Here is a 27,506-nt window from a genome sequence, read left to right as displayed (position 1 = left end):
GCCGGTACATACATAATGTACAAAGGGTTCCTGAGCGTGGAACTGTGCTCATATTGTTCATAAAATGTTGTCATGTGACATGAAACAACGCTCAGTCAGTTCCTGAAATAGTTTTCAGTAGTCACTCAGAGTTCCTTGTTCTGAGTTGATTTTCTTTTGCAAATCTTTCTAGGACCAGCCTTGCATTCGAAGGGGACTCGCAGGAAAGGTAAATATCTTGAAGTGAAAGTACTGGAGTAGATTTGAGTCTCGTTGATGCCGGTTGGTTTGAATAGTGTGTTTGGGTTGGCAGCTGTTGTTTTGTGAGTAGTTTCTGTAATGGACAATTTCTCCACCCGAGTGTTTTCTGTAAAGATAATGTCTGATCTCTAAATGTGGTTACAACCCATGGCTACTCCTCTGAGAACAAACAAGAGAAAATCTGCAGATGCTGGAAATCCGAGCAACACACACGAAATGCTGGAGGAACCCGCACATCAGGCAGCATCTATCGAAAAGAGTTAATAGTCAACGTTTCAGGCTGAAACCCTTTTTTTTTAAACTTTTTTATTGTATTTCAAGTAGTTACAAAATAAAAGTAGAGAAAAAAATGTATATTACCCATCCCCCCTCTCCTTAACCCCTCCCCCCTAGCATCCCTATATATAAAAAAAGAGAAAGAAAAAAAAAGAAAGAAAGAGTGCCTGGATATTGGAAGATCCCCACATGCTCCATGGAGTTTGTAATAACTTTAGTATATATATTTATTTCTTTCCCCAAATAACCAATTATTTCATCTTCAGAGCACCTATATATTTAATCCTGACTTTTGTAAATAAGGGCGCCAAATTTTCAAAAATGTTTCATATTTATCTCTTAAATTATAAGTAATTTTTTCAGTGGAAACAGCTGTAAATTTCTTTCTTCCAACGATCTATACTTAAATATGTATCCGATTTCCAAGTAACTGCAATAGCCTTTTTGGCTACTGCCAATACAATTTTTATAAATTCTTTCTGATATTTATTCAATTTGGGTATTGGTTTTATCCCTTCAATATCACCTAATAAAAATAATATTGGATTATGTGGAAGTTGTATTCCAATAATTTGTTCCAATAAAACTCTTAAATTTGTCCAAAAAGGTTGAATTTTAGAACAAGACCAAGTAGAATGTAAAAAAGTACCAATTTCTTGGTTACATCGGAAACATTGATCAGATAAATTTGGGTTTAATTTATTTATTTTTTGTGGTGTAATATATAAAGGCTGAAACCCTTTGGTGGGTTTTGGTGCGAAACATTGACTGTACTCGTTTCCTAGACGTTGCCTGTCCTGCTGAGTTCCTCCAGCATTTTATGCGCATTGCTGCTCCTCTGAGTATCAAAGGTTTTCACAAGCAATTTGGTCCCATTTTTACCATTTGTATTCATTTTCACAAGCATTTTGGTCCCATTTTTACCATTTGTATTCATTTTCACAAGCAATTTGGTCCCATTTTTACCATTTGTATTCATTTTCACAAGCAATTTGGTCCCATTTTTACCATTTGCATTCATTTTCACAAGCAATTTGGTCCCATTTTTACCATTTGTATTCATTTTCACAAGCAATTTGGTCCCATTTTTACCATTTGCATTCAGAATGTCTTCAACTGCTGGGTGCGGAAAATGTTTGACCCTGGGCTTAGAGAGAAGCAGCTTTGTGTCATCATTAGGCAACACGAGTGAATCTGCAGATGCTGGAAATAAATAAAAACACAAAATGCTGGCAGAACCCTCCTGATGAAGGGTTTCGGCCCAAAACGTCATCACTACCTCCTCCCATAGATGTTGTCTGGCCTGCTGAGTTCTGCCAGCATTTTGTGTTTTTATTGTGTCATCATTAGTCTCTTACCAAAAACTTCAGTGAAAGCTTGTGTGTTTGGGACTTGTGCGAGGATTACTAAATTTCTGTCCAACTGCTTGGGAGTTTCTTTTAACCAGTGGGGACTTTATGAGTAGAATAGGTAGAATCAGGGGCCACTTGAGGTACTTAGTAAATTAGCTACTGAGTGAATTTCTGTATGTCCGTGGTCTTCTGCTGCTGTAGCCTGATCACCTTAGGGTTTAATGTGTTGTGCCTTCAGAGATGCCCTTTTGCACACCACTGTTGTAACACATGGTTAATTGAGTTACCTTCCTGTCAGTTTGAGCTGGTCTGGCCATTCACCCCGACCTCTCTCATCAACGAGGCATTTTCACCCTGGATGTTTTTTGTTTGTCACACCATTCCCTGTAAACTTTGGAAACCAGTGTGTGTGAAAATCCCAGGAGATCAGCAGTTCTGAGATACTCAAACCACCCCATCTGGCACCAACAATCATTCCATGGTCAAGATCTGTTAGATCACATTTCTTCCCCATTCTGACATTTGGTCTGAGCAACAACTGAACCTGTTAACCATGCCTGCATGCTTTTATGCACTGAATTGCTGCCATATGATTAATTAGAAATTTGCATTACTCAGCAGATGTACCTAATAAAGTGGCTGCCGAGTATATTTTCAAATCTAGCTTGGGTTGAAAGATATAAAATAGTGTTTATCTAAACAGGAGTGTATTCCTTCAATCTAAGGCTATGTTGTGTACTTGAGCCAGTCAGACTTACTGAGCCTAGACTCTGCATACGTTTCCTATTTAGTATCTTTCAACAGCTAGACTTCAGTTGAATTAACTGTGTCATTCAATGGCAGCTGTGGAGTTAAACGGCTCTATGCCTGTATCTGTACTGGGCTGGAGGATGTTTCCCTGGGACATTTAGTTTCTCGAGGTGGCCTGGAGAACCAACAGTGGTTAACATGATGCTATGACAGCTTGGGGTGTCCCAGAGATAATCTTGGGTGAAGGTGTCTCTATACATCCTTCCTGTGGCGTGCATGCGTTTTCCCTGGGTGCTTGGGTTTCTTCCTACAGTCCAAAGATATGCAGGTAGTCAAGTGGTCATTGTAAATTGTCTGTGATTAGGTTAGGGTTAATTGGGGTTGTAGATTTGCTGGGGTGGTGTATCTCGAAGGACCAGAAGGTCTGACTCCGAACTGTATCATTAAGTAGAATAAAACTGCAGTTTTAAACTTTTAACTGAAACCTTTTTAAAGTTATTTTGTTTCATGTGGTTTGAGATGAGAATATTACAACATTAGAAAGTTTTTGACAAAAACAGGCCATTTGTCCAACAAAACTTGCCAGATTCCTATTCACATAGAGTGTTGAAATAACTATCGAGTTTAGGTTTGAATGTCTCTAAGGTACTACTCAGTTACACAACTAGGTAGATTATTCCATGTGTTCACAACTCGCTGTGTAACAAAATGCTTCCTGATGTTCGTCTGAGAACTCCCTTTAGCCAGTTTCCACCTACAGTCCATGTCTTGATGATGGATTAATAAAGAGATACATCTGATAGTCACGGATAATTTTAGCAGAGCAACCTTCCTTTCTCCATTCCCAGATGGAAAACTAAAGGATTTATTGCACGGCTCCCTGGTCTGTCCATTGATATTAACCTGTCTGTCAACACCAGTTTCCACTCTTTAAGCACCATATCACATGGTGGTCTTAACAAAACCTCACCTTGAGCATACAGGTCAATAGGCTGGTTAAAAAGCTACTTGTATTTTTAAAGAGGAAATGGGACAGAGGGTATAAATAAAAGAATGGAGCTATAGTTCTATATAGAAGGGCTTTGGGGTGAACTGGAGGTTAGAATGGGGGAGCATAAATAACTGAGGCTGCAAGGACGTAGAAATAAATAGATCACGGAGGGATTGGACAGATGGATTATAATGGGGAAATGGTGCTGTCTGTGAATATGAACTGATAGTTGCATAGGACTTTGATCGGTTTGGACCTATTGTAGATAGTAAAGCTTTGAAGGAAATAACCGAAAGGATTCAAACCCTGAGGTGGATGGTATAGTGACCCAGGTTCAATCCTGACCTCTGACCTGTGTGTTTACACGTTCTCCCTGTGACTGCATGGCTTTCCCCATTACCTCCCCATTGCAAAGACATGCTAGATGTTGGATGAACAAGTTGCCTTAAATTACCCAGAATATTGTGTGCATTTCTAGTTGTCCCATTACAGGAACTGGAGGCTTTGGAGAAAGTGCAGAAGGATGCTGCTTGGATTAGAGGGCATGAGCTATAAGGAGAGGGTGGACAAACTTGGGTTGTTTTCTTTGGAGTGGCAGAAGTTGAGGTTATAAAATTAGATGGGCAGTATCTTCTCCCCAGAGTCAAAGTGTCTAATACTACTGGGTGACGGGAGGTAGGTTCAAAAGAAGATGTGCCGGGTACTTTGTTTTTACAGAGGTTGGTAGGTACTCAGGGTAGGCTGCCAAGGGCAGTGGTGAAAGCAGATATGAAGGTGGCATTTAGGAGGCTGTTAAGCTGGCACAGAAACATGGTTATGGATCATGTGAAGCCCTCGAGATTTTGGTTACTTTGGCATCTGTTTAGGAAGGTGGCAGGATTGTAGAAAATGTCAGTGGAGAAGGATTAATTGGAGGAACAGGACTGGTAGGGTTGCTTAGCACAGACTCAGTGGGTCAAATAAGCTTCTCCTACATCGCAAGAAAATACAGAATAATAGAGTGCAGACCAGCTGGGTGTACTGGAATACAGGAGGTTGAGGCATGGAAGAGGGTATCAGTAGGAGAGGTACTGAAGCCAGAGAGAGTTACACATATAACAAATTTGACAACCACAGAGATATAGGTTCCAAGTCTCACTGAAGGGTTAAACATAGAGCAAAGTTGTAAGTCCCTGATTTTCCTGATTCTAACTGAGTTTCAGAGAGTTTTTGGATAGAGTGAGGGTTGGCGGTCAGCTGAACAGAGTAGGAAGATGTTAACTTTAAGCTTCCCATTGGATGGAATCACAGGGAGATGCAACACAGAAATAGACCCTTTGACCCTTCGAGTCCAAATTCCACATATTCCCCATAGAGCATCAACTCCCCGCAGATTCTGCTGTCGAACTGAACTGCAGAGACAACTCACAGAATCAGAAAAAGATTTATTTATCACATGTACATTGAAGCATACAATGAAATAGAAACTTAGAAATCCTACAGCACAATACAGGTCCTTTGGCCCGCAAAGCTGTGCCAAACATGTATTTAACCTAGAAATTACCTAGGGTTACCGATAGCCCTCTATTTTTCTGATCTCCATGTACCTGTCCAGGAGTCTCTTAAAAGACCCTATCGTATCCACCTCCCCCACCATCGCCGACAGCCCATTCCACACACTCACTACTCTCTGTGTAAAAAAAATTTACCCCGACATCTCCTCTGCACCTGCTTCCAAGCACCTTAAAACTGTGCCATCTCGTGCTAGCCATTTCAGCCCTGGGGAAAAGCCTCTGACTGTCCACACGATCAGTGCCTCTCATCATCTTATACACCTCTATCAGGTCACTTCTCATCCTCCATCACCCCAAGGAATAAAGGCCGAGTTCACTCAACCTACTCTCATAAAGCATGCTTCCCAATCCAGGCAACATCCTTGTAAATCTCCTCTGCACCCTTTCTATGGCTTCCACATCCTTCCTGTAGTGAGGTGACCAGAACTGAGCATAATACTCCAAGGGGGCTGCAACATTACTTCTTGGCTCCTAAACTCAATCCCATGATTGATGAAGGCCAATGCATCGTATGCTTTCTTAACCACAGAATCAATCTGCGCAGCTGCTTTGAGTGTCCTATGGACTCGGACCCCACATTTATCTGGGTTGGACTCCATCTGCCACTTCTCAGCCCAGTTTTGCATCCTATCGATGTCCCACTGTAACATCTGACAGCCCTCCACACTATCCACAACACCCCCAACCTTTGTGTCTTCAGCAAATTCACTAACTCCTCCCTCCACTTCCTCAGCCAGGTCGGGGATGAGTGGGAATTGAACCCCAGTCTGCCATGTGACAGGTGGGCATGTGGACCACCATACGATGGTTGGAGGAGACTTTGAGCTCTGAACAGAGACAATGGAGAGCCCAAGACATGATCATGAGGTAGAGACATCAATGAGCTGACATTCTGTTGTAAAAGTGTAGTAAAGCAAAATGGTAGCTGGCACACGGTGTTAGACAAACGGTGGACACCAGTGGAAATAGTTGGGAAGGGACCTTGCTGACTGACTGACTGCAGCAAAGGCTGAGGGAGATCTGATAGAGGTTTATAAGATTATGAGAGGCATAGATAGAGTAGACAGGGAGTATCTGTTCCCAAGGTTGAAATGTCTAATACCAGAGGGCATGCAGTGAAGGTGAGTGGGGGCAATTTTATAGGAGATGTGAGAGGCAAGTTTTTAACTCAGAGTGGTGGGGGCCTGGGCTGGTGGTGGAGGCAGATGCATTCAGGATTTTTAAGAGATATTTAGATTGGCACATGAGTGTAAGGCAAATGAAGAGATATGGACATTGTGAAGGCAGAGGAGATTAGTTTGCACCTTGGCCCCAGAGGAACTCTGTTTCATTTGGCTATATTCATGTATGGTTGAATGACAGTTAAATGTGAATCTTGGCCAGGAAGAATAGCCAAATGCTTGCCAGTTTGGCATGAGGTCAGAGGAGGCAACATGATAACTCAAGTCTGTAGCAAGCACGGTAGAGACAAAACGATGGAAATGTCACAGAAAGACATGTTCAACTTCAGATTTACTGCCATGGGCATGGAAATTAGCTGCAGTTACAAACATGAGAGGGAAGAAGAAAGAACTTACCAGATATTTACCTCAAGATCAGGCTGGGATAAGGTAAGTATATGGGAGGCTCCTTCTTTATCTTCTTTGTCCTTCTTCTTTCCTTATCTGTTACTGCACAGTTATTTCAGTCAGAATGGCCTCAAAGACAGTTAGAACAGAGACAATGGGCTCGGGGCACAGTTAGTGTGGGGAGAATGATCCCAGGACACAGTTAGTGTGGGGAGAATGACCTCAGGTCACAGTTAGTGTGGGGAGAATGATCCCAGGACACAGTTAGTGTGGGGAGAATGATCCCAGGATACAGTTAGTGTGGGGAGAATGACCTCAGGTCACAGTTAGTGTGGGGAGAATGACCCCAGGATACAGTTAGTGTGGGGAGAATGACCTCAGGTTACAGTTAGTGTGGGGAGAATGATCCCAGGACACAGTTAGTGTGGGGAGAATGACCTCAGGACACAGTTAGTGTGGGGAGAATGATCCCAGGACACAGTTAGTGTGGGGAGAATGACCTCAGGACACAGTTAGTGTGGGGAGAATGGCCCCAGGACACAGTTAGTGTGGGGAGAATGGCCTCAGGTCACAGTTAGTGTGGGGAGAATGACCCCAGGATACAGTTAGTGTGGGGAGAATGACCTCAGGACACAGTTAGTGTGGGGAGAATGATCCCAGGACACAGTTAGTGTGGGGAGAATGATCCCAGGACACAGTTAGTGTGGTGTGAATGGCCTCAGGTCACAGTTAGTGTGGGGAGAATGGCCCCAGGACACAGTTAGTGTGGGGAGAATGGCCCCAGGACACAGTTAGTGTGGGGAGAATGGCCTCAGGTCACAGTTAGTGTGGGGAGAATGATCCCAGGACACAGTTAGTGTGGGGAGAATGGCCTCAGGTCACAGTTAGTGTGGGGAGAATGGCCCCAGGACACAGTTAGTGTGGGGAGAATGACCCCAGGATACAGTTAGTGTGGGGAGAATGACCACAGGACACAGTTAGTGTGGGGAGAATGGCCCCAGGACACAGTTAGTGTGTGGAGAATGACCCCAGGACACAGTTAGTGTGGGGAGAATGATCCCAGGACACAGTTAGTGTGGGGAGAATGGCCCCAGGTCACAGTTAGTGTGGGGAGAATGGCCCCAGGACACAGTTAGTGTGGGGAGAATGATCCCAGGACACAGTTAGTGTGGGGAGAATGATCCCAGGACACAGTTAGTGTGGGGAGAATGATCCCAGGACACAGTTAGTGTGGGGAGAATGGCCTCAGGTCACAGTTAGTGTGGGGAGAATGATCCCAGGACACAGTTAGTGTGGGGAGAATGGCCTCAGGTCACAGTTAGTGTGGGGAGAATGGCCCCAGGACACAGTTAGTGTGGGGAGAATGACCCCAGGATACAGTTAGTGTGGGGAGAATGACCACAGGACACAGTTAGTGTGGGGAGAATGGCCCCAGGACACAGTTAGTGTGTGGAGAATGACCCCAGGACACAGTTAGTGTGGGGAGAATGATCCCAGGACACAGTTAGTGTGGGGAGAATGATCCCAGGACACAGTTAGTGTGGGGAGAATGGCCCCAGGTCACAGTTAGTGTGGGGAGAATGGCCCCAGGACACAGTTAGTGTGGGGAGAATGATCCCAGGACACAGTTAGTGTGGGGAGAATGACCCCAGGACACAGTTAGTGTGGGGAGAATGATCCCAGGACACAGTTAGTGTGGGGAGAATGACCCCAGGACACAGTTAGTGTGGGGAGAATGATCCCAGGACACAGTTAGTGTGGGGAGAATGACCCCAGGACACAGTTAGTGTGGGGAGAATGACCCCAGGACACAGTTAGTGTGGGGAGAATGGTCCCACGACACAGTTAGTGTGGGGAGAATGGTCCCACGACACAGTTAGTGTGGTGTGAATGGTCCCAGGATACAGTTAGTGTGCGGAGAATGACCCCAGGATACAGTTAGTGTGGGGAAAATGACCTCAGGACACAGTTAGTGTGGGGAGAATGTTCCCAGGTCACAATTAGTGTGGTGTGAATGGCCCCAGGGTACAGTTAGTGTGGTGTGAATGACCCCAGGACACAGTTAGTGTGGGGAGAGTGACCCCAGGATACAGTTAGTGTGCGGAGAATGGCCCCAGGGTACAGTTAGTGTGCGGAGAATGACCCCAGGATACAGTTAGTGTGGGGAGAATGGCCCCAGGGTACAGTTAGTGTGGTGTGAATGGCCCCAGGGTACAGTTAGAACAGTGGTAATGGCCCCAGGGGGTATTCTGTTCCCTGTTTGTGATGTGGGTATTCTGGGAGACCTGCATCCTCCCACATAACCTCATCTGCACCAGGTGCACTCTGCTCCTCCTCAGAGATCACGTTAGGCATCTGGAGCTGCAGCTCTGTGACCATCAGCTCACTCGAGAGACCGAGGAGATGATTTATAGGAGCTACAGGGAGGTCGTCACCCCTTGGTTGCAGGAGGCAGGTAACTGGGAGACTGTTATGAGAATGCAGGGAAATGGGAAGCCAGTGTGGAGTAACCTGTGGCCTTACCGCTCAGTAATGAGCATTTGGATGCTATTGAGGGGTATGACCTACCAGGGGTTGCCACGGCGAACAGGTTTCTAGCACTGAGTCTGGCACTGTGGCTCAGAGGGGAAGAGAGGTGAAGAGGACTGCGGTGCTGACAGGAGATTCCACAGTCAGAGGGATAGAGACGAGATTCAGTAGGTGCAATAGGAACACCTGGATGGTATGTTGTCTCCCTGGTGCCAGGCTCAGGGATGTCCACGGCATTCTAAAGGGTGCTGAGTAACCGGGAGTCTTGGTACAGATTGGCACCAATGATACATGTAGGAAAGGTGAGGAGGTCCTGAAGAGAGATTTTAGAGAGTTGGGTAGAAAGCTGAAAAGCGGGGCCAGCAGGGTAGTGACCTCGGGATTGTTGCCTGTGCCACGTGCCAGTGCGGGTAAGAATAGGAGCAGTCGATGGATAAATACATGGCTGAGAGCTGGTGTAGGGGCAGCTGTTCAGATTTCCGAATCATTGGGATCTCTTCTGAAAGGTGCGACCTGTACAACAGGGATGGGTTCTATCTGAACCCGAGGGGGACCAACATCCTTGCAGGCAGGTTTGCTCGAGCTGTTGGGGAGGGTTTAAACTAAATTGGTGGGGGGAGGGAATCAAAGTGATAGTGTTGAGGATGGGGCAGATGGTTTACAAACAGGCAGTGAGAGTGCTAGCAACAACAGGCTAACGACAAGGCAAAATTACAGTCAACAGAATGAATTGCAATGGAAAAAGGGGGACAAAATTGGAAAGGCTGAATACAGGGCTAAAGCTGCTATATTTGAATGCACACAATATACAGAATAAGGTCAATGAACTTGTAGCACAGTTACAGATTGACATGTATGATAGACAATAGACAGTAGGTGCAGAAGTAGACCATTCGGCCCTTCGAGCCTGCACCGCCATTTTGAGATCGTGGCTGATCATCTACTATCAATACCCAGTTCCTGCCTTGTCCCCATGTCCCTTGATTCCTCTATCCATAAGATATCTATCTAGCTCCTTCTTGAAGGCATCCAGAGAATTGGCCTCCACTACCTTCCTAGGCAGTGCATTCCAGGCCCCCACAACTCCCTGGGAGAAGAAGTTTTTCCTTAACTCTGTCCTAAATGACCTACCCCTTATTCTCAAACCATGCCCTCTGGTACTGGACTCTCCCAGCATCTGGAACATATTTCCTGCCTCTATCTTGTCCAATCCCTTAATAATCTTATATGTTTCAATCAGCTCCCCTCTCAATCTCCTTAATTCCAGCGTGTACAAGCCCAGTCTCCCTAACCTCACTGCGTAAGACAGTCCGGACATCCCAGGAATTAACCTTGTGAATCTACGCTGCACTTCCTCTACAGCCAGGATGTCCTTCCTTAACCCTGGAGACCAAAACTGTACACAATACTCCAGGTGTGGTCTCACCAGGGCTCTGTACAAATGCAAAAGGATTTCCTTGCTCTTGTACTCAATTCCCTTTGTAATAAAGGCCAACATTCCATTACCCTTCTTCACTGCCTGCTGCACTTGCTCATTCACCTTCAGTGACTGATGAACAAGGACTCCTAGATCTCTTTGTATTTCTCCCTTACCTAACTCTACACCATTCAGATAATAATCTGCCTTCCTGTTCTTACTCCCAAAGTGGATAACCTCACACTTATTCACATTAAACATCATCTGCCAAGTATCTGCCCACTCACCCAGCCTATCCAAGTCACCCTGAATTCTCCTAACATCCTCATCACATGTCACACTGCCACCCAGCTTAGTATCATCAGCAAATTTGCTGATGTTATTCTCAATGCCTTCATCCGAGCCCTGTGGCACCCCACTAGTCACCACCTGCCATTCCGAGAAATACCCATTCACCACTACCCTTTGCTTTCTATCTGCCAACCAGTTTTCTATCCATGTCAATGCCTTCCCCCTGATGCCATGAGCTTTGATTTTACCCACCAATCTCCTATGTGGGACCTTATCAAATGCCTTCTGAAAATCGAGGTACACTACATCCACTGGATCTCCCCCATCTAACTTCCTGGTTACATCCTCGAAAAACTCCAACAGATTAGTCAAGCATGATTTACCCTTGGTAAATCCATGCTGGCTCGGCCCAGTCCTATCATTGCTATCTAGATATGCCACTATTTCATCCTTAATAATGGACTCTAGCATCTTCCCCACCACCGATGTCAGGCTGACAGGTCGATAGTTCTCTGTTTTCTCCCTCCCTCCTTTCTTAAAAAGTGGGATAACATTAGCCATTCTCCAATCCTCAGGAACTGATCCTGAATCTAAGGAACATTGGAAAATGATTATCGATGCATCCGCAATTTCCAGGGCCACCTCCTTTAGTACCCTAGGATGCAGACCATCTGGACCTGGGGATTTGTTAGCCTTCAGTCCCATCAGTCTACTCATCACCATTTCCTTCCTAATGTCAATCTGTTTCATTTCCTCTGTTACCCTATGTCCTTGGCCCATCCATACATCTGGGAAATTGCTTGTGTCCTCCTTAGTGAAAACAGATCTAAAGTACTCATTAAATTCTTCTGCCATTTCTCTGTTTCCCATAACAATTTCACCCAACTCATTCTTCAAGGGCCCAACATTGTTCTTAACTATCTTCTTTCTCTTCACATACCTAAAAAAGCTTTTGCTATCTTCCTTTATACTCCTGGCTAGCTTACGTTCGTACCTCATTTTTTCTCCCCGTATTGCCTTTTTAGTTAAGTTCTGTTGTTCCTTAAAAACTTCCCTATCATCTGTCCTCCCACTCACCTTAGCTCTGTCATACTTCCTGTTTTTTTAATGCTATGCAATCTCTGACTTCCTTTGTCAACCACTGTGGCTCCTTTCCCCCCTTTGAATCCTTTCTTCTCTGGGGGATGAACTGATTTTGCACCTTGTGCATTATTCCCAAGAATACCTGCCATTGCTGTTCCACTGTCTTTTCTGCTAGGGTATCCGTTCAGTCAACTTTGGCCAGCTCCTCCCTCATGGCTCCATAGTTTCCCCTGTTCAACTGCAACACTGACACCTCCGAGCTGCCCTTATCCTTCTCAAATTGCAGATAAAAACTTATCATATTATGGTCACTACCTCCTAATGGCTCTTTTACTGCAAGATTGCTTATCAAATCCTGTTCATTACATAACACTAAATCCAGAATAGTCTTGTCCCTGGTCAGCTCTCGTACAAGCTGTTCCAAGGATGCATCCCATAGGCGCTCTACAAATACCCTATCCTGTGGTCCAGCACCAACCTGATTCTCCCAGTTCACCTGCATGTTGAAATCCCCCATAACTACTGCAACATTACCTTTGCCACATGCCAGTGTTAACTCCCTATTCAACTTGCACCCAATATCCATGCTACTGTTTGGTGGCCTGTAGACAACACCCATTTGGGTCCTTTTGCCCTTACTGTTCCTCAGTTCTATCCACACAGACTCTACTTCTCCTGACCCTATGTCCCCCCTTGCAAAGGACTGACTCTCATTCCTCACCAACAGGGCCACCCCACCCCCTCTGCCCACATTTCTGTCCCTACAATACCACGTATACCCTTGTACATTCATTTCCCAGGTCTGATCTCCCTGCAGCCATGTCTCCATTATCCCAACAACATCATAGCTTGTTGTGGGCATCACTGAATCATGGCTGAGGGATGATATAGCTGGGAGCTTAATATCCAAGGAAACACATTGTGTCAAAGGGGACAGTTAGTTCAGTGAGAATGGCCCCAGGGCACAATTGGTTCAATGAGAATGGCCCCAAGGACAATTAGAACAGTGAGAATGGCCCCAGGGAAAGTAAGTTCAGTGAGAATGGCCCCAGGGCACAATTGGTTCAATGAGAATGGCCCCAAGGACAATTAGAACAGTGAGAATGGCCCCAGGGAAAGTAAGTTCAGTGAGAATGGCCCCAGGGCACAATTGGTTCAATGAGAATGGCCCCAAGGACAATTAGAACAGTGAGAATGGCCCCAGGGAAAGTAAGTTCAGTGAGAATGGCCCCAGGGCACAATTGGTTCAATGAGAATGGCCCCAAGGACAATTAGAACAGTGAGAATGGCCCCAGGGAAAGTAAGTTCAGTGAGAATGGCCCCAGGGCACAATTGGTTCAATGAGAATGGCCCCAAGGACAATTAGAACAGTGAGAATGGCCCCAGGGAAAGTAAGTTCAGTGAGAATGGCCCCAGGGCACAATTGGTTCAATGAGAATGGCCCCAAGGACAATTAGAACAGTGAGAATGGCCCCAGGGAAAGTAAGTTCAGTGAGAATGGCCCCAGGGCACAATTGGTTCAATGAGAATGTCCCCAAGGACAATTAGAACAGTGAGAATGGCCCCAGGGAAAGTTAGTTCAGTGGGAATGGCCCCAAGGACAATTAGAACAGTGAGAATCATCCCAGGAAAAGTTAGTTCAGTGGAGAGGAAATGCATTGTTAGCATTAATTTGGAGAGTACTAGATTATAAAAGCAAGGATATAATGTTTTGGTTTTATAAGGCACTGTTAAGGTCTCTCTTGGAGTATTGTGAGCAGTTTTTGGGCTCCTTATCTAAGAAAGGATGTGCTGACATCAGGGAGGATGCAGAGGAGATTCACAGGAATTCTTCGGGGAATGAAAGGGTTATTGTTTGAAGACTGATTGAGACTCTGGGTCTGTACTCACTGGAGTTTAGAAGAATGAGGGGTGATCTCTGATGCACCATCAATAACTCCCAGAGACAGGAGGTGAACGATAGGCTTTTATTAGCAGCAAACGAGACCACGACATCCTGGAGACTGGGGGGGGGGGGGTGGGGGAGCAGTGCCTCCAATCACCTTTATACAGGGGTCTGTGGGAGGATCCACAGGAGCCGTCAGCAGAGGGGTGTGTCCAGACAGGTATATGTAGTTTACCACAATCTCATTGAAACTTATTGAATATTGAAAGGCCTTGATGGAGTGGACATGGAAAGGATGTTTCCTGTGGTGTGGGAGTCTAAGACCAGAAGACAGCCTCAAAATAGAGGGACGATTTAGAATGGAGATGAGGAGGAATTCTTTAGCTGGAGAGTGTGAATCTGTGGAATTCCTTGCCACAGGTGGCTGTGGAAACCAAGTGATATGTAAGGCAGAAGTTGATAGGTTCTTGATTAGTCAGGGCATGAAAAGTTACAGGGAGAAGGCAGGGAATTGGGTCTGAGTGGAAAATAGATCAGCCACGATGGAATATAAAATAAATTTTTCATAGCTTGCATGACAAAATGAGCATAAATATAATAGATATAATATTGGTGCACATTGAGGAAGATGTACACTGAGAAAGCATTAAGTCAGTTCATGGCCAGGGTGGTAGTGGGGAAGAAGCAGTTGTTGAAGGTCGACGTGTTGGTCCTTGGGCTCATGTATGTCCTGGCCAATGGCAGCATTGAGAAGAAGGCATGGCCCGGAGGGTAGGGGTCCCTGATGAAGTGCGCCTTTTTCCTGAGGCATTATTATCCGTGCAACAATAGATACCAGGGCCTCACCACAGTTATGGTTGGAGTTGGGCTCCAGGGGCTGCCTTGCCCTGAGTCGTTTGGTCTGATTTGTGCCTGGTTTGTTCTGTAGATTGACCAAGATATTGTTTTGTGCTCCCTCAGGACCCCGGCTTCACCGTGCCACCGAGGAGCAGAGAGTGAAATCCCAGGTCCAAACTCGCACTGGGCTGGAGCAAGCCCTCTGTACTGACAATGGCTGCAAGGACAGTGCACTTGATGCCCTCAGCTTGGGCAGCTCTGACAGTGCAGACACCAACTTGTCTGCGTGTTCCCCTGACAATATTTCCAGGTAAAAGTTGTCTTGTTTACTGGGAACAAATGCAATTGGGCTTTGATGAGGCTTTTAGATAGACAGAGAATGGAGGTACATGGATCATGTACGGGCAGACGGGATTCATTTATTTCTTCAGCAGTTTAAAGGGGGCACGACTGCGTAAGTGAGTCAGTGAGAAGAGTTTAAAAAGAAGACAGATTTATACAGAGGCCATTGGAGGAGCAAGTGATGGAGTAGAGGGAGACAGAGTAGGAAGGCTTTGGCTCAACAGGGCTTTGACAATAACGGGTTGAGGCAAGGTAAGTTGCCTGTGTAGAATACAGACAGGAAGTATGTGTGTGAGGCCGGTTTTCTGTGCCCGGTATCAGATGTGGGATGTCTGGGAGACTCCCAGCTTCCCAGACGGCCATATCTGCACCAAGTGTGTCGAGCTTGGGGACCGTGTTAGGGAACTGGAGCTACAGCTCAATGATCTGCATCTGGTCAGGAAGAGTGAGGAGGTGATAGAGAGGAGCTATAGGCGGTAGTCACACTGGGGCCTCGGGAGACAGATAAGTGGGTAACAGCCAGGAGAGGAAAGGGCAAGAGTTAGATGCTAGAGAGTACCCCTGTGGCTGTCCTCCTGCCTGAGTACTGTTGGGGGTGGGGACAGCCTACCTGGGGAAACAACAGTGGCCGTGCCTCTGGCAGCAATATTAGGAGACTCTATAGTCAGGGGGTCAGACAGGCAATTCTGTGGACGCAGGAAAGAAACGCGGATGGTAGTTTGCCTCCCAGGTTCCAGAGTCCAGGATGTTTCTGATCGCGTCCACAATATCCTGAAGTGGGAAGGAAAACAGCCAGAGTTCGTGGTACATATTGGTACCAATGACATAGGCAGGAAAAGGGAGGAGGTACTGAAAACAGACTACAGGGAGTTAGGAAGGAAGTTGAGAAGCAGGACCTTAAAGGTAGTAATCTCGGGATTACTGCCTGTGCCACGTGACAGTGAGTATAGGAATAGAATGAGGTGGAGGATAAATGCGTGGCTGAGGGATTGGAGCGGGGGCAGGGATTCAGATTTCTGGATCATTGGGACCTCTTTTGGGGCAGGTGTGACCTGTACAAAAAGGACGGGTTGAACTTGAACCCCAGGGGGACCAATATCCTGGTGGGGAGGTTTGCTAAGGCTATTGGGGAGAGTTTAAACTAGAATTGCTGGGGGGTGGGAACCAAACTGAAGAGACAGAGGAAGAGGCAGTTGGCTCACAAATAGAGAAAGCTTGGAGACAGTGTGAGAGGGAGGATAGGCAGGTGATAGAGAAGGGATGTGCTCAGACCAATGGTTTGAGATGTGTCTAATTTAATGCAAGAAACATCATGAACAAAGCTGATGAGCTTAGAGTGTGGATCAGTACTTGGAGCTATCATGTTGTGGCATTTACAGAGACTTGGATGGCTCAGGGACAGGAATGATTACTTTGAGAGTCAGGCTTTAGATGGTTCAGAAAGGACAGGGAGGGAGGCAAAAGAGGTGGGGGCGTGGCAATGTTGATCAGAGATAGTGTGGGGGCTTCAGAAAAGGAGGAAGACATGGAGAGATTGTCTACTGAGTCTCTATGGGTGAAAGTTAGGAATAGAAAGGGGTCAATAACTCTACTCGGTGTTTTTATAGACCACCCAATAGTAACAGGGACATCGAGGAACGGATAGGGAGACAGATTCTGCAAAGGTATAATAATAACAGGGTTGTTGTGGTGGGAGGTTTTAATTTCCTAAATATGGCATCTCCCTAGAGTGAAGGGTTTAGATGGGGTGGAGTTTGTTAGGTGTGTTCAGGGAAGTTTCTTGACACAATATGTAGATAAACCTACAAGATGAGAGGCTGTACTTGATCTGGGATTGGGAAATGAACCTGGTCACATGTCAGGTCTCTCAGTGGGAGAGCATTTTGGAGATAGTGATCACAATTCTATCTCCATCATAGCATTAGAAAGGGATAGGAACAGACAGGTTAGGGAAATGTTTAATTGGAGTAAGGAGAAATATGAGGTTATCAGACAGGAACTTGGAAGCATAAATTGGAAACGTTCTCAGGGAAATGTACGGAAGAAATGTGGTAATTGTTCAGGGGATATTTGTGCAGGGCTCTGCATACGTGTATTCCAATGAGACAGGGAAAGGATAATAGGGTGCAGGAACCATGGGGTACAAAGGCTGTTGTAAATCTAGTCAAGAGGAAAAGAAGAGCTTACGAAAGACTCAAAAAACTAGGTAATGATAGAAATCTAGAAGATTATAAGGCTAGCAGGAAGGAGTTTAAAAATGAAATTAGGAGAGCCAGAAGGGGCCATGAGAAGTCCTTGGTGGACAGGATTAAGGAAAACCCCAAGGCATTCTACAAGAATGTGAAGAGCAAGAGGATAAGACATGAAAGAATAGGACCAATCAAGTGTGACAGTGGAAAAGTGTGTATTGAACCAGAGGTACTCAATGAGTACTTTGCTTCAGTATTCACTATGGAAAAGGATCTTGGCGATTGTAGGGATGACTCATAGTGGACTGAAAAGCTTGAGCATGTAGATATTAAGAAAGAGGATGTGCTGGGGCTTTTGGAAAGCATCAAATTGGATAAGTCACCGGGATAGATGGGATGTACCCCAGGCTACTGTGAGAAATGAGGGAGGAGACTGCTGAGCCTCTGGCGATGATCTTTGCATCATCAATGGGGACGGGAGAGGTTCCAGAGGATTAGAGGGTTGCAGATGTTGTTCCCTTATTCAAGAAAGGGAGTACAGATAGCCCAGGAAATTATAGACCAGTGAGTGGTTGATAAGATGATGGAGAAGATCCTGTGAGGTGGGATTTATGAACATTTGGGGAGGTATAATATGATCAAGAATAGTCAGCATGGCTTTGTCAAAGGCAGGTCATGCCTTACGAGCCTGATTGAATTTTTTGAGGAGGTGACTAAACACAGTGATGAGGGTAGCGCCGTAGATGTAGTGTACAGTCGGCCCTCCTTATCCGTGAGGGATTGGTTCCGGGACCCCTTGCGGATACCAAAATTGGCTGATGCTCAAGCCCCTTATTCAACGTGTCTCAATGCTGTGGCTCTTAGGACCCAGCGGAACCCCAGACCTTATTTAACTGGTCTCAGTGCAGTGGACATTAGGACCCAACGGTAGTGATCTGAATCCGCAGAGTTTCTATTCATGAAAATAATCACGATAACGATTGAAAATAAAGTGGAAATAATAAAGCGATCGGAAAGAGGTGAAATGCCATCGGTCATTGGAAAAGCGTTGGGCTACGTCAGTCAATGATCGGAACAATTTTAAAGGATAAAGTGAGAAAGGCTCTGCCCTGATGAAAGCTACAATTATTACTAAGCAACGCAGTGGTTTAATTATTGGGTTTTGGAGTTTTGGGTGTTTGATCCTCCACATCAACCCGGCACGGTGCAGAGTGCACTCGGGAGCGATCTGTCACTAGATCGAACTCTGGAACTTCTCGAGCCCAGTGCTGAAACTTACTTTCTGAAGTGTTTTATATGCAGAGAAAGGTAAAATATAAACTATATACAAAGACAAACATTTGACTAACTGACGCTAAATAATACCGGATGTACCTGTTCCGACTTACTTAGTAAGAACTTACTATTTTTTCGATCCGATCCACAATAACCCACGCACATCCTCCAGTATACTTTAAATCATCACTATATTACTTATAATACCTAATACAATGTAAATGCTATGTAAAATAGTTGTTATACTGCATTGTTTAGGGAATAATGACAAGAAAAAAAAGTCTTTGCATGCTCGAACAACAAGTGCTGGAAGTTTTCGCGATTCGTGGTTGGTTGAATTTGTGGATAAGGAGGGCCGACTGTATATGGATTTCAGCAAGGCATTTGACAAGGTACCCCATGCAAGGCTTATTGAGAAAGTAAGGAGGCATGGGATCCAAGGGGACATTGCTTTGTGGATCCAGAACTGGCTTGCCCACAGAAGGCAGAGAGTGGTTGGAGATGGGTCATATTCTGCATGGAGGTCGGTGACCAGTGGAGTGCCTCAGGGATCTGTTCTGGGACCCTTACTCTTTGTGATTTTTATAAGTGACCTGGATGAGGAAGTGGAGGGATGGGTTAGTAAATTTGCTGATCACACAAATGTTGGGGGTGTTGTGGACAGTGTGGAGGGCTGTCAGAGGTTACAGCGCGACATAGATAGGATGCAAAACTGAGCTGAGAAGTGGCAGATGGAGTTCAACCCAGATAAGTGTGAGGTGGTTCATTTTGGTGGGTCAATTACGATGCCAGAATATCGTATTAATGGTAAGACTCTTGGCAGTGTGGAGGATCAGAGGGATCTTAGGGTCCGAGTCCATAGGACACTCAAAGCAGCTGCGCAGGTTGACTCTGTGGTTAAGAAGGCATATGGTGTATTGGCCTTCAGCAACCATGGGATTGAATTTAGGAGCCAAGAGGTAATGTTGCAGCTATATAGGACCCTGGTCAGACCCCACTTGGAGTACTGTGCTCAGTTCTGATCACCTCACTATAGGAAGGACGTGGAAACCATAGAAAGGGTGCAGAGGAGATTTACAATGATGTTACCTGGATTGGGGAGCATGCCTTAGGAGAATAAGTTGAGTGAACTTGGCCTTTTCTCCTTGGAGCGCGGAGGATGAGAGGTGATCTGATAGAGGTGTACAAGATAATGAGAGGCATTGATTGTGTGGATAGTCAGAGGCTATTTCCAAAGGCTGAAATAGCTAACCTGAGAGAGCATAGTTTTAAGGTGCTGGGGAGTAGGTACAGAGGAGATGTCAGGGGTAAGTTTTTTACGCAGAGAGTGATGAGTGCGTGGAATGGACTGCCAGCGGCAACGGCAGCGGATACGATAGGGTCTTTTAAGGGACTCCTGGATAGGTACATGGAGCTTAGAAAAATAGAGGGCTATGGGTAAGCCTAGGTAGTTCTAGGGTAAGGAAATGTTCGACACAGCTTTGTGGGCTGAAGGGGCTGTATTGTGCTGTAGGTTTTCTATGTTTCTTTTTTTTATTTAATTTGGCAATATGCTCAGCTCAGGTATCATAGTCTGTTCTAGTAGCAGGGACACAGAGCATTAGTACTTTGTAGAATGAATTTCTCAGTCCATTGTATAGTGAATCTCCCAGCCAAACCACACCCCTGCCCTACCACCTCATTGCCTGCTGCTGAATCCCTCATGTACCTGTCACCTGTCAGCTGGTTTCCCAACTGCCCTTCTTCTGTAAATCTGATCCCAGATCCTGATGCCTGAGACAGAACTCATACAAGACTAGTTCCCCATTATCACTGTGCTTATGGATGACGGCTGTTTGAGGAGTGTCCTCGTTCTGCCTCCCCTTCCCACCCGAGTCATTCTCTACCACCACGATCGTCCTCTCCCACCAATGGTCACTCTCTCCCCTCTCCTGTCGGGCAGAAAATACAAAAGCTTGAGAACGTGTATTAACTAGGCTCATAGCAGTTTGTCTTGCTGTTAGAAGGCTCTTGTATGATAAAGATGAACTCTTGATCTCACTATCTACCTTGTTGTAGCCCTTGCACCTAACGAGCTTGACTGCTTCCACTGTACTTCCTTGGCCTCTGTAACACCACGTTCTGCATTCCGTTTTCCTTCTCTGCTACTCTGGTGTCATCATGAATGGAATGATAAGACGCAAACAAAAGCTTTTCATTATATCTCAGTACATTTGACAAAAATGCAACAATTACCTCCCTATCCTCTGGCTCCACACTGCACTAAGATCACTCTGCTCCTCCAGCTCTGACCTCTGCATGTCTTCCCCATTGCTTGCAATCATTGTGAATGGTCACAATGGACAGGTAACAAGAGTAAGGTTTTGTGAGCTCTGGCACAGGCTAGCCCAGAAAGACCAACAGAGATGGTGTATCTTTGCTAGACACGTAGGGGTGTAAGTTATGTGATCATTTCCCAATGTTTTCTGTAGGTGTGAGCAGGCAAGATCAAAGCTCAAAGAAAGATGGGCATATATTTGAGGATTTTAAAATGGGAAACAAAACTAGACATGCGGAGATAATTTTCAAAGAAACACCTCACCTTCACATCCCCCCTTCCTTGACGTCACTCCATCTGCCTCTCATTTCTCTCTCTCCCACTGTCTCATTTCTCTCTCTCTCTGCCTCTCATTTCTCTCTCTCCCTCTACCTCTCATTTCTCTCTCTCCCACTCTCATTTCACTCTCTCTCTGCCTCTCATTTCTCTCTCTCCCTCTACCTCTCATTTCTCTCTCTCCCACTGTCTCATTTCACTCTCTCTCTGCCTCTCATTTCTCTCTTTCCCTCTGCTTCTCATTTCTCACTCTCCCTGCGCCTCTCATTTCTCTCTCCCCGACTGTCTCCATCAATCATTCACCTGCCACTGGAATCCTACTCCACCCTCCTTCTCCTTCTGGACCTATCCGCTGTCTTTCACCACTCCTCAGTCCACCAATCACTTAACAGTCCTGTCTCACTCCCCCTTTCCTCTTTACACTGGCCACTTCCCTACCCCACTCATAAGACATGGGAGCAGAAACAGGCCATTCAGCCCATCAAACCTACTGTACCATTCTATCATACTTGATTTATTATCCCTCTCAACCCCATCCTCCTGGCTTCTGCCTGTAAGTTTTGATGCCCTGTCTAATAAGGAATCTATCAACCTTCACTTTGAATATACCCAATGACTTTACTTCCACAGCCGTTTGTGGCAATTTCCTCTCTCTCCAATGCCAGCAGATGTTTTCTAGGAACCCAAAATTGCTCGGTCCTGATGCAGGGATTGGACAGTTCCTCTACCCCCATAGATTCTGCTCAATCTGCTGAGTTCTCCAGCAGATTCCTTATTGATCCCAAAGATGGGTTATTTTAGGAGGTACATGGAGGGGCAGGTTGAAGAGGAGCAATCAGTAAGTCTCTTAGTACACACGTCAAAGTTTGCCACAATCTTGATGAGACCTCACTATCCTAAATTCCAACACTGGTCACTTGGAGCTTCATCCTGACAAGTCTGTTGTATGGAGAATGAGATTGGACTTAACCCAATAATTCTAAGTTGCTGTCACCAGACCAAGGTGATGTTTAATGGTCACAAGACCTGCTGAATTGTGTTGGGTTGTTTATTCCACACAAGGTGATTGAAACCAGCCTGTAGTGTTTGGTTTGAACCAGGTGCTCACTATTAATTAGACGTGAACCATACCTGCAAAGCTGAAACCTGAGCTGTAGTTTATTGGTAAAATCAACTGTTGTCTCCAAACACCAAACTGCTGAAGATTAAAGTTCCTAATTGGATAAATATGGGGCTAATCTTTGTAGCTTGTAATTTGAAGCAGTAAAAAACATCTACAAGATGGTTTTGGGTAAGATAATGAGGGTTTTGAGATCTTTCAGCAAATGGCCCAGTCTGGCTTTCATTGACTTTTAAATTAAGGAATAGAAGCTGGAATATTTCCTACTTCACTTCATTTCATGTGGTAGTGTCAGTGCACCATGTTATTACAGTTCAGCCAGGAAGCTAACATGGGACGTAGAGGAGTACGGCATAGGAACAGGTCCTTGGGCCCAATGTCTGTGCTGAACATGATGTCAAGTTACCTGTACGTGATCCCCTGCATATTCATGAGTCTATCTAACTGCCTTTCAGTTATCTGCTTCCAGCATCACTCTTAACAGCCTGGTCCAGACACCTACCACTCTGCAAAAAGCATCCCATACATCTCCTTAAAACTGCACATCCTATTGTCCTTGACATTTCTACACTGAGAGAAAGAATCTGACTTTCTTCTCTACCTCTGCCTCCATCTGTTCCCTTCCATTTATTATCTGTGTCATTGTTCCCGGTTGGTCAGTCTGACATCTTGAGGCATTTGAAAGCGAATGAATTGATGAAATAATGCTGCTTGCTATTGAACATTTTCAAACTCCCTTCCCACCGTGGCATTTCCATGAACATACAGAGAACATTTTAACATTTACAGATCACTTTATTTGTTCCAGGGATGGATGATGGAGGTGGACATTGTACGTCTGTACTGAGGGAGAGTTGTACTCTCTTTCAGGAGAAACAATGTGTGAACCTGAAAGATCTCAGAGGCAAGGGAACTTTCCCTGATGATCTGGGCTACTGTTTAACACCCACCCTGCAGAAAGCCAGCCAGTGGTCATTGTTACTTCCTGTTTTCTGTTTAAAGTTTCAACGCTATAATGCTGTCTGCCCTTCAAAAGTGTTTGAAATACTCAACGGGCCAGGCTGTGTCCGTGGGAAGAGAAACAGACTCACAACAAAGGCTCCTCAACCTGACACATTAACACTGCCTCTCTCTCCAGAGATGCTCCCTGACTCACTCAGCATTTTAGATTGCCAACATCTGCAGGTTTGCTTTTGGTTTTCATTTCAGAAGTACATTGCTGGATGAGAAGGGCAAGGCATCACGTTAATTTAAATCTTTGAACTGATTCTCATAGCAGGGATTCCCCAATCATTTGAATCCTAACTCCTTACAGGCCATGGCGGGAATTGAACCCAGGTCTCCTGTACTGTAAAGCAGCGTGCTACCATGTCATTGATAATAAATCTACTCTGTCTCTAACCTCTCTGATTAGCCATCCTAAAAGCAGGAATGTTTTGATCTTGCTTCAACTCTGACATCTGGTGTAAAACGATCAGGGTGCGAAGCAGATGGAGACCTGAGAGACGCAGATGCAGGAAGCTGGAACAACACACAAAGTACTGTAGAAACTCAGTAGGTCGGGCGGCATCTGGGAAGGAAGATCAGCCATGTTTGGGTTGAGACCCTTTTCTGGATTGAAAGAAAGAGGGAAGCAGCTAGTGTTTAAAATGTGGAGGGGAGGGATGGAGCAAGAACTGGCAGGTGACCAGGTGAGGGGACTGCAGGAGAAGAGAGTGGGAATAACATCGGAGGCTGGGAGGTGACAAAGAGCTGAAAAGGATAGAATCCTAGTTACTAACTATTGTAATTCTCCCCATCCCCACACCAACCTGCCTGTCCTTGGCCTCCTCCACTGCCAGAGTGAGGTTAAATATAAACTGGAGGATGAGCACCTAGCAGCATGAACATTGAACTCTCAAATTCCATGTAACCTCCACTCTTTGCCCCTCTCTCCTCCTGATCTACCCCCACTCTTCCTATACCATCCATAGCACCCCATTTCTTTCCCCTCTTCCACCCACTCCATCCGCCCACCCCCAACCCACTGGGTCACCTCCCCCTACTGCTCTTGATTGCCCAACCCACCTGATTCCATGCTCCACATTCACCCTAGCAGATTGCTTCATCGTCATCGCTTTGTCATCTCCCAGCCTTTGTCACTACCTCTAATCTCCTCTCCTCCATCTGCCTGCCACCCTCACCACCTGGATCCAGTTTGTTTCCCTCACATATTTATACTGGCTTTCTTCCCTCTATTCTGTCAGTCCAGATGAACTGTCTCAGCCTGATACATTGACCTTCACAGATGTTACCTGACTAATGGTGTTCTTCCAGAGAAGGAGCTGCATCGAATTGTGCCAATCGCTTTGCAGTTGACAAATGGCGTGTGCTGAGAGAACTGAAGGGCAGATGAAATGCTGCCAATAGATGGAGGGGAAGAATTCCAGAATGGAAAGGAGTAAGGCAGCCAAAGAGATCAGGCAAACACAAGACGGTCAGGAGACAACTTGAGCAAGTGACTGGATTCTGGAACTCCCTGGGTCACCAGTTCACGAAGGAACTCACCTTCACCATCTCGATGGCAATTAGGGAAGGGAGATAAACACTGTCGGGACAGTGAACTCCAGACTCAGTAAATAAATCAAAAGAGGAGTAGAGGGTGGGGTGTGAGTCATACATTGTGAAATGGGCCCTTGGGCCCATCGAGTCTGTACAGACCATCCAACACCAATCACATTCATGCCATTCTCTTCTCCTCACAAATTCTACCACTCACTGCACATTAGGGGCAAATTAAACTGACAAATACACCTGTCGATGTGGGAGAAAAGTGAAGCACTTGGGGAAACCCACAGAGTCAAGGGGAGAATGTGCAAACTCCTCACATGGACAGCATGGGACATCAGAAATGAATGGCTGTCCTGACCTATGGTTCACCAGAGCTCCCAAGACCTTGGTTTGAAGCTGTCAGGCAGTGGCTCTACCAGTTGTATCACTGTGCCGACTTTGCTTTGGCTCTGCTGTTTCATCGTTTAAAGCCTTGAACCCTCCCAAGCCCCTATCTTCCCGATTCCTCCTCCCCTCTGAGTACCGTATGGATCCTTTGCAAAATCAGTTTGGCTGGTTGATAAGTTGTGCTCTCTATTGCTCCCCACTCCATGCATTCAGGTTTTTTATATGGTGTATTCAGTGAAACTGGTTTCACTGGAGTAGTCAGCAAAGTGTAGAATCTGCACTGGAAGAGTTGTGGCCTATTGAGCCTGTGCTGGCTCTTTGAAGGTTTGAAGAGAACTGCATTTCTCATTGTCAGCCTTTGGTAAGGTATCCAGACATTGGTAAGGGCACATGTGGAGACTTCTCCCAATAGCCTGTCTGGTGCAAATTTGTAGAGATAGCAGACTGTTGCAAGAAGCATGTATTGTAATCATAGGTGAATTTACATTTCCACATATTGACTGGGACTCCCATACTGTAAAAGTGCTGGATATGATAGAGTTTGTCGAATGTGCTCAGGACAGTTTCCTTAATCAGTAAATAGAGGTCCCAAATTAGGGAGAGTGTGATACTATTAAGGAATGAGACAGAGCAGATGACAAAAGTTTGTGTAAGGGAACACTTTGCACAGTGATCATAATTCCATGAGTTTCAACATAATTATAGAGAAGGATAGGTCTGGTCCATGGGTTTTTCTCTACATTGGAGAAAGGCCAGTTTTGATGGTATCAGAAAGGATCAGGCAAGTGTGGATTGCAACAGGCTGTTTTCTGGCAAAGGTGAAACTCAAAAGTGAAGTTCTAAGAATACAGCATTTGTTTGTTCCTCTCAAAATAAAAAGCAAAGATTACAGGTTTAGGGAACTTTATAATAAAAAGATTGAAATAGAAAAAAGGTTTAGGGAACTTTGGTTTTCAAGAGATATTAGACCCTGGATAAGAAAAAGAAGGAGATGCATAGCAGGTAAAGGCAGGTAGGAGCAAATGGGATACTTGAGGAGTGTAAGAAATGCAAGAGAAGAAAATGAGGAGGGCTAGCAAAAGGCATGAGGCTGCCTGAACAGACAAGGTGAAGGAGAATCCCGAGGGCTTCCACAGAATTATTAAGAGCAAAAGGATAGCAATGGACAAAATTGGTCCTCTGGAAGTGGACATCTGTGCATGCAGCCAAAAGGAATGGGGAAGATCTTCAATGGATGTTGTTTGCATCTATGTTTACTCAGGAGATGGGCACAGAGTCTATAGAAGTGAGGGGGAACAGCAGTGAGTTCATGGACCATATACAGATTACAGATTACAAAGGAGGAGGTATTTTAAAGCAAATTGGGTGGATAAGTCCCCAGGGCCTGACTAGGTGTTCCCTTGGACCCCACCCTGTGGGGGCTAGTGCAGATGCAGGGATGCTGGGGCCCCAGCAGAGATATTTAAAACATCCTAACCATGGGTGAGGTGCTGGAGGATTGGGGGATAGCTAATGCTGTTCTGTTGCTTAAGAATAAGCCAGAACATTATAGACTGGTGAGCCTGACGTCAGTAGTGGGTAAGTTACTGGAAGGTATTCTACAGAACCATTTATATAAGTATATATAGATAGACAGGGACTGATTAAGGATAGTGAACATGGTTTTGTGTGCGTAGGTCATGTCTAGCCAATCTATAGAGTTTTTTCAGGAATTTACCAGAAAAGCTGATAAAGGAAAGGCAGTGGGTATTGCCTAATTGGAATTCAGCAAGTTCCTTGACAAGGTCCCACATCATAAGTTGGTCACGAAGTTTTGATCACTCTGCGTTAAAGGTGAGTTAGTAAATTGGATTAGACATTGGCTTTGTGGAAGGAGCCAGGGAGTGGTAGTAGATGGTTGCCTCTCTGACTGGAGGCCTGTGACTAGTGGTGTGCCACAGGGATCAGTGCTGGGTCCTTTGTTGTTTGTCATCTCTATCAGTGATCTGGATGATAATGTGGGAAAATGGATCAGCAAATTTGCAGACGACACCAAGATTGGGAACATAGTGGACAACAAGGAAGGCTATCATGACTTGCTATGGGATCTGGACCAGCTGGAAAAATGGGCTGAAAATGGCAATAGAATTTAATGCAGAAAAGGGGTTTTGCATTTTGGAGGACAAACCATGGTGAGTGGTAGAACACTGGGACAGCGGGATCTGGGAGTACAGATCCATAATTCATTGGAGTGGTATCACAGGTAGATGGCGCTGTAAAGAAAGCTTTTGGTACACTG

General features: G+C 45.4%; 1 protein-coding gene and 1 long non-coding RNA gene across 4 annotated transcripts in view; one reads left to right on the top strand and one right to left on the bottom strand.

Moving 5' to 3' along the window:
• The window catches only part of LOC132393023 (pleckstrin homology-like domain family B member 2), a 414,321-nt gene that overhangs the window by 344,971 nt on the left and 41,844 nt on the right, over nucleotides 1-27,506 (top strand). For 2 of the 3 annotated variants that reach the window (XM_059967715.1, XM_059967717.1), the window contains 2 exons: nucleotides 173-208; nucleotides 14,896-15,082. In XM_059967715.1, the coding sequence (XP_059823698.1) occupies nucleotides 173-208; nucleotides 14,896-15,082 (223 nt within the window). The remainder of the gene's footprint in view (nucleotides 1-172; nucleotides 209-14,895; nucleotides 15,083-27,506) is intronic. The other variant, XM_059967716.1, reaches the window with a different exon arrangement.
• LOC132393025 (uncharacterized) overlaps nucleotides 6,493-27,506 on the bottom strand; it is a 60,505-nt gene continuing 39,491 nt past the window's right edge. The window contains exon 3 of the long non-coding RNA XR_009511731.1: nucleotides 6,493-6,832. This is a non-coding gene — a long non-coding RNA (uncharacterized LOC132393025). The remainder of the gene's footprint in view (nucleotides 6,833-27,506) is intronic.

The sequence above is a fragment of the Hypanus sabinus genome, chromosome 4 (genome assembly GCF_030144855.1).
Source record: "Hypanus sabinus isolate sHypSab1 chromosome 4, sHypSab1.hap1, whole genome shotgun sequence".
NCBI lineage: Eukaryota > Metazoa > Chordata > Chondrichthyes > Myliobatiformes > Dasyatidae > Hypanus > Hypanus sabinus.
This window is presented reverse-complemented; position numbering and strand designations above follow the sequence as displayed.